Raw genomic sequence first — 8,035 nt, 5'->3', positions numbered from 1 at the left:
TAGCCGGCGCACGCCAGCCGCCCGCGCCTCCTCCGGCCGCTCTGCGTTGCCTCGCACGTACGGTACTCATTTGGATCGGCCCCCTCTTCCACCACGACGGGAGGCACCAACGATAGCAGCATCTCCTTTGTCAGTTTCGGCGTCACACACTCATCTACTCCTTGTGGCTTCGCTTCGTTGCATGTCACGGCTGACAAACGAACACGACCTTCCTTTTTACGACCCGGGCCACGAAAAGTACGTGCACCCGGCCGGCTGCTTACCTGCAATGACAGATATCTTCCCCGATGCTTTCCATGAAGCAACCGGGAATTAACTCATTCATCTGAATCGAAGACATCACTGTCCTTTTTTTTTTTTGCGGGGGAAGACATCACTGTCTTGACATCTGAAAGGTCTCACAGGCACCGTTTTCTACGGCGGCGGTAGGCCTGCTGCCGGCCGCGGCAAAGAAACGATTCAAAGCGAACCCACACCCTCCTTCTTTAATTTTCCCTTCTCGCACAAGCAAACCCTTTATAAATAAACGGACCTAATTTGAACAGCTTGTCTTGCAATTCAAACACGAAACGAACCGCACGAAAAACGCCGTTCACATCTCCAAAAGTCGAGCAATTCCTTTGCTTATTAGTCGAGATTGTACAAATCGACCTCTCAGTCTCCACCGACCAAATCACCACCACACGGCACTCATGAGTCCACATCGCAGCCGTCCATTTCAGGGGACACCAAAATGGACAAACGAACAAATAAACAAATAACAAATCAGCATGCGCCACACCGTATACGTATACCTAGATACGGTGTGCGTATGATTCTCTTTTACTACGTTGCACGTACGCGTATCTACAGCGTAGGCTCTCTCCCACGGCCACACGGTTTACACGTGCGTGCTCTGCATTGCACGCGCAGACGGGCCTTGTTCAGCTCCGCTCCGGCGCCCGGTACGGCGTCCACGCGCCCAGCGGCGACGGCGTGCCCTTCCACACGTGCGCCGGCGTCCGCGCCGTCATCGCGCCCGGCGCGTCGGACACGCGCCACACCTTCACCGACCCGTCCAGGCTGCCGCTGTACACCACCCACCGCCGGTGCCCGTCCGCGTCGACGGACTCCTCCTCGTCCATGGCCACGCACTTGACCGGCCCCGTGTGCCCGCTCAGCACGGCCAGGCGGGAGTGGTCCGCGCCCTCGTCGCGCCGCCACACGGAGATCGTCCGGTCGGCGGAGCCGCTCACGACGACGCGCCCGGCCACCGCGAGGGACAGCACGGCCATCTTGTGCCCGCGGAGCGCCCCGCCGTTCCTCGGCGCGCTCTCCCGGTCGGCTCCGCGCCGCCACTGCCAGTGCGTCACGGCCCCGTCCGAGGAGGCCACGTACACCACGCGCGCCTCCGCCGCCACGGCGATGGCGGTCACCGCGCTCTCGCCCTTGCGCAGCACCCGCTCCATGACGTGCCTCGTGGCGCCGCCCTTGCCGTCCTCCCGCCGCCACACCTTGACCGTGCCGTCCGCGGAGCCGGTGAACGCCAGCGCGTCGAACCCCGCCGCGGCCACCGTGTTGACGGCGTCGTCGTGGGCGCGCACCGACTCGAGGCACCGCGAGTCGGACACGCGCCACACCTTGAAGGTCCTGTCCCACGACCCGGAGTAGAGCAGCCCGGCGTCGGCGTCCAGGCTGAGGCACGAGACGGCGTCGAAGTGCCGCAGCCAGACGGAGCTGTGCCGGCGGCGCGTCTCGATGTAGTGCGACGGCCTGACGGAGCTCCTGAGAAAATCCCCGAGCTTCGGGAGCGAGCCGACGCGCTTGTGCACGGCGGGGTCGTCCGCGGACGCGCGCCACACGCGGATCTTGCCGTCCTGGTGGCCGGTGTAAATCCTGCCGTCCCCGGCGACGACAATGGCCTTGACGAGCCCGCTCCCGCACTGGAACCCCGCGAACTCCCGCCGATCCCGCCACACCCGCACGTTCTTGGAGTCCGTGCCGGTGTAGAGCAGGTCTCCGGCCGCGGCGAGCGAGTACACGTGCCCGTCCTCCTTGACGAACGACCCCAGGAGCCCGGTCTCGTCCGCCGCGCCGGCCGTCAGCGCCGCCCCGGCGCCGAGCCCCGGGAGGTTGACCCACGGCAACGCGACGTACGGCGACGGGGACGCCGTGGCCGACGTGCTCGCGCTCCCGCTGGTGGTCGTGGGCGACGGCAGCGGGGAGCACCCGTCGTCGCTGGCTGCCGCCACCGCCGGATCCGGCCGCAGGAACTGCAGCAACTTCTTGTGATTCCTCATGGCACACAAACGCAACACCAGCCACCGACTGTTCAACAAAGTATCGAGTCTTTGCGACCTTGGAGCGATCGAACCGGCTGCCAAAACTGCTCGGTGAGAAACCGAGGAGGGAAGGGAGAAGGAACCGAGGGATGTCGAGAGTGACGCTTTGGCGGTTCGGCGGCGAAGAAGAAAGATTTTCGGCTGGGATGGCGCTGGTGCGCGGGATATATATAGCGGCGGGCCGGCGGGGGCGGTGGCGCCAGGTGGACGGCCGAGGTTTGGAGAGGAGAGGTTGCTTGGGCCTTTGCGGGGAGCACGTGGTCCGATGGGCCGGGCGGGACACGCGGCGGGCCGTGGACGGGGTGCGGTACAATGATTTGCATAGCGGCGCAGGTTGGGTTGGGTGAGTGGTGCAGTATCTGGTGCTGGTGGCGGTGGTGTGCCCTCGCAAATCGCACTGAGCCACACGATCGATCGTACGGCGGGAAATGTCAACTTGGCGTCAGAATTTGAATGCAGTTCTACATCATAATTAAGCTTGGGCTACTGATGCATAGTGTGTGGATACGTTGAGTACTCAAGCAAAAGTCAAACCCAAATCGCTAGGAGCTGTACAGTACTACTACATGGAAAAAGATGGACGATTTGGCAGCGAAATCTCCAGGTTGCAAGGAAATCGTATCGGCAGCAACGCAGCTGCCGCCGAGCCAGGTGACAAGTACGCCGCGCGCATTTGACTTGACCTGCAAGGCTGCAACCACAGCCACACGACATGCCGGGTCTAATATACTAATCCCATGCACTAATTATAGACGCAGCACTTTACCTTTTGACAAAGTCTCGGATCACGTGAAAGCTATACGACGTCCTAATGTTGATTCAGCTCCTTGGGACGTGTTATAACTCGATCCTTCCCAGCCGTGTGGTGTGGAATCGACCTGACGTGTCGACCTGGACGACAGAGACGCTAAGTTAGCAGCTGGTACTACGTGCGTTGATGAGTTATTGCCGGGTTGAAAAACGGAAAACATGTGACAGTCTATCCGTGGGGAGAAAAATGGCTCCCAAGGATCGCGACAATGTGGTGAAAGTCACGCGCGACTGAGTGAGCATCGCTGGTTGATTTTGGATTAGGGTACGTATGTGTACGTACTCGTGATGTCACCTACGAGTGTAATTACTAGTACAAAGCGGGAATTCAATGAGATCAATGAAGCATGATTTGTGTACATCATACGAAAACTCATGCATGCATGTCACCCGGGTTGGTTTGACAGCTTCTAGAAGCTTCTTTTTCTTATAGGAGTATATGCGAGAAGCTTTATCATGCACATGCACCCGTACGTGTGACTAGGGTCCACGTGAATGCATGCACAACCAATGCATAGCTAGTGCCGTGGTGCCGCACTGCCGCCACAAAGCAGCACGCACGGTGGGTGGCCATACCTACGTAGTGTTGGCTGATGCAACCGCCCGACCAGGCGGCTGTTCCGTCCACGCACTTTTCTGCTCCAAATATCTACCTTTCCGAGCTTTGTGATCTACGGGCAGGAGGAGAGGGAACCGCTGGCTCGGCGCCACGTGCCCCGGCAGCAGCACACCGAACCTCCCATTGCCATGTGCCATGTGCCACGCCCGGCAAAAGTAGATTCGCTCGCTCGCCATGGCCATCAGCCCACCATCATATCAGATCAGAGAGACGGACCGCGCACACTGTTGCTGCACGCAAAGCTAATAGTAATAGCCTAGGCCCGCCACTGGGCGCGCACTGGATGGATGGATGGATGGATACGCGGCTCCGCCGATGCGAAACGACGACGGCTCGATCGATCGACCCAGCGCCAAAAGTACGCAACCACCACACAACCCACAGATCTAAACCAACAGCAGATCGCGCGCGCCGCTCGGAGAGCCGACACGTCGCCGGGGGCCGGCCGGGGCGCCGCGACGACAGCGACCGCGCCTGAAGTGACGGGCCAGCGAACCACTCGCGTCGATGTTTTCCCAGTTTTCGGCTTCAGGGTCTCGGGCGCGCGGGGCTTTTCTTTCCGGCTCGTCGACCGATCCGGCGAACCCCTGCCGTGCCGTGCGGCCGCGGTCAGTCAGCCGATGAGCTGGACGGATGTACATACAGACTTTCACCGGTGGCATGTATGTGCGCCGTGTCGAGCCAATGCTACTTGTTTCACCTTGGAGGCGAGGCTATCTACCCCGATCGCATGTTTCGAGCGGACGACAACGGTGGACAACGACCGGAACAATGTCGACCGCACATCTTCACTTCCTCTCCCCTGGCCTGGCTGGGGGCAAACAAAGAAAATTTGATCAAATACATAGATATATATGCAAATTTTTCTTTGAGCTGGGGGGGCAACCGCCCAGGTTGGCCCCATGAAGCTCCGCCACTGGTTGCATGGCTACAAGACGACGTATCGGAATATGCGAGGATCAACTACGTCTGTGTTTGTGTTAAAAAAAAAACAACGTCCATGTATTCGCTTTGCCTTGTCAACAATTAGTTGTACCGAAGGCGAAGTGTTCGTGGCATCCTAGACATCCATCCATACATTGTGTGTGGCGTGAGCAGGAGGCAGCCCACACGGGTTGTGTGTGGGCGAACATTAGAATTGTCCATATGTATGGGCGCAGCTACTTCGTGCCACACGTCCAACAAGTACTACTCATCCTCATCTCACGCGTGTGGCACGAAATAAATATGCCCACATGTCCTGGCGCAACTACGTTAGGTAACCGCGGCATGACGATTTAGTTGCCATCCGAAATGGCAGATGTAGTTATTCGGGATGACAAATGTATCTGTAAAAGCATCACAACTCTCTCTGTTTTGATTAACTATAGTTGTCATGTCTAATTTATGGTAGTTGTCACGTGCAATCAAACCATAGTTGGCGTGTCCACGTGTGTGATTAACTACTTGTCACATATGGTCAAACATGTGTGCTTACCTAGTTGCCATGTGCGATCTAACCATAGTTGGCGTGTCCGCGTGTGTGATTAACTACTTGCCACAGATGGTCAAACATATGTGCTTACCTAGTTGCCACGTGTGATCCAACCATAGTTGCCATGTATGGTTAATCACGATTGTCATCTGTGTTTAGCTGGTTGCCACGTAAGCGTAACTGCAGTTGCCGTCTAGCAACGAATTATAGTTGCCATGTGTGTTTACCTAGTTGTCATCCAACAACATATGAGTGTCGTGTGGGCGAAAAACAGTTTGTCCATACGAGCGTATACTAGGTGGTGGCTGTATGGATAAAAACTAGTTCGCTCACACAACGCAGTTGGCAAACTACGTGTTGTGTGGCGTGTGGGTGAATTTTTCAATACCCACACATACGATGATGCACATGTGGCATTTAGATTCTAACAGATTTCTTTAGGGTTCGTGCAAAATAGAATCAACATGGATTAAGGCGTGCGGGTGATATGCAAATATGCCATACATGTGGACACGTCAACAACAACACGTATGTATACGACACTAGACATCTAGAAGTAGAATCTGATCAAGGATTAGTAGCATATACAACTTGATAAGCATCTATGTTAATTCTCGGGAGACAGGAAGAAGCCTGCCACATGACGATCCTGAGCTATTATTTATATATTTTAGCGGGCACTAAGCTGACGCATTGTAACCACGCCCCGTCGTGTTAAATAAATCTAGGGTATTAATAATTGCCACATGTGTGGTGTATCAGATAGTTGTGCCACACGCCTCGTGTGGCATGGACAGCAACCAGCCCACACACCTACGTGTGGGCAAAACAACTAATGCCCACATACATTTTTTCCCTCCTAAACCCTCTCACACGCGTGCGTGTGGGCGAAGTTGATAACGCCCACACGCCCGTATGTCAGGCCTCGTACTTTTCTGGTCTCGCACGCGACGCGTGACGCCCACCACGCGTCCGCAGTTGTCATGGTCCAGACTCTCGTCCATGTTCGTTTATCTGCAGTTGCCATGTCGCTGAACTACGGTTGTCATGTCGGACAACTGCAGTTGCTATGGTTGCTCAACTGCAGTTGCCATATATGGTCTTATCTAATATAGTTGCCATGATTTCATAATTTTAGGAGTTGCCACATACTAACACTAGGCAGTTGAGAGAGTTGCCATGTGCTCACAAGCATGCTAGGGCAGTTGCCATGTAAAAAAGAAGAGTTGTCATCTGCTTACGTGCATGTTAGTGCAGTTGCCATGTACGTGCACGTTGGGGCAGTTGCCATGTACCATGCAAAAACACATGATAACTCGGTAAAAGACAGTTGCCATCTGCTTACGTGCACACTAGGCAGTTGCCGTATACCCTGCAAAAACACATGGCAATTCGGGTAAAAAAAGAGAGTTGCCACCTGCTTATAAAGCACACTAGAGGCAGTTGCCATGTGCGCTGCAAAACGCATGGCAACTAGCAGCTTACGTGTGAGAGAGGAGACGGGCGTGTGGGCGAGATGGCAAATGCCCACACACCAGCCCTTGTGCGTGACTGAAAATTGGTGTGTGGGTGAACTGCTAAACGCCCACACACTGGCCCTTCCGTGTGGTAAAACGGATGTGTGGACGAACTATGTCACACACCACACACACGTCTTGTCCTACGTGGCACAGAAAATCAGCCAGATTATATCAAAATTCATGCATATAGTACTGGACGATGATGGATGCGTGTGGTCGAGATGGTTAACGCCCACATGTGGGCGTTAACATTTCCATAAATCTATGCTTTGACTTACTAATATGATACTATGATCAAGAACAGAGAACTTTCGCAGGCATGCAAGTCGCAACACTGCTACGTGGCGTATTTGTTTATTAACTGTAGAGATCGATCAAGTTTTGTTGCCAGATTTTGGTCGATGCTCCTTTTATAATTTCTTGGTTTTCCGAGTTTTTGTCCAAAGGACTGTTGGAATTTTGCTAGTAGGCCTTTGGCCCAAGACTAACTAAAATTCTAAAATTCTCTTGGCCCATTCATGCACACATGTGAGTGGAGTGAGTGAGGCTAAAGTTTAGTCCCACCCCGAAAGTTGAGAGAGAGTTGCACCTCTTTATAAGGTGAGCTCTTCTACCACTTGTATGAGCATGAGAAGAGGAGACCTACACGCGCACTCCTCCTCCTCGCTCGCCTCGCCACGCCACGCCTCGCCACGACGCGCCGCGGGTTGCGAGATTGAGCCGAGCTGAGGACAAAGCTATGCACGTTGTCTATATTTTTGCTGCATGGGAAAATTAATGAGTCATTAATTAATAATTAATGGACGCGACTCGGACGTGGGGTTTACTCCCACGACCTATCCGGCCCGCACTATATAGTCAGGCAGATGTCTACCCTAGCCGCCGCCGCTTCGTATGGTTTCTCACCACCGTTCCAGATCATTGCGCCGCCAAGCAAGTCTTCTCCATCCCTCCTTCCGGCGTGCACCGCGAGAAGGGACAGCAGGCCTCCGGAACCCCGCCTCTCGTGATCCTATACGGGAGAGGGTCGATCTGGTTTTTGGGGAGTGCACTCGCGCGACTGCTGGCAGCGACGACTTCGCGAACGACGACTTCTTCCCCGACCTCAGCAACCTCGTCCTCGATGACATGGGCGACAACGTCAACGCCGGCGGTGCTGCACCCGCTGCACCGTATGTGATTCTATCCTTCCTGTTCGAGATCGTGGTAGAATTCATGCTTCTAGTATGTGCCCTAGATGTGATATGTTCATCTGCTATACTAGTTCGCATGATTAGTTTAATCTCTGCTG

At 55.0% G+C, this 8,035-nt stretch overlaps 1 protein-coding gene across 1 annotated transcript; it reads right to left on the bottom strand.

Annotated features, from left to right (window-relative positions):
- Window positions 1-597: 597 nt before the first annotated feature.
- On the bottom strand, window positions 598-2,448 carry LOC119299391 (protein JINGUBANG-like). Its single transcript, XM_037576623.1, has one exon. The coding sequence runs from the start codon at window positions 2,277-2,279 to the stop codon at window positions 924-926; it is 1,356 nt and encodes a 451-aa protein (XP_037432520.1). The 5' UTR covers window positions 2,280-2,448; the 3' UTR covers window positions 598-923.
- Between the last annotated feature and the right edge of the window lie 5,587 nt (window positions 2,449-8,035).

The sequence above is a fragment of the Triticum dicoccoides genome, chromosome 5A, assembly GCF_002162155.2.
Source record: "Triticum dicoccoides isolate Atlit2015 ecotype Zavitan chromosome 5A, WEW_v2.0, whole genome shotgun sequence".
NCBI classification, from domain to species: Eukaryota; Viridiplantae; Streptophyta; class Magnoliopsida; order Poales; family Poaceae; genus Triticum; species Triticum dicoccoides.
This window is presented reverse-complemented; position numbering and strand designations above follow the sequence as displayed.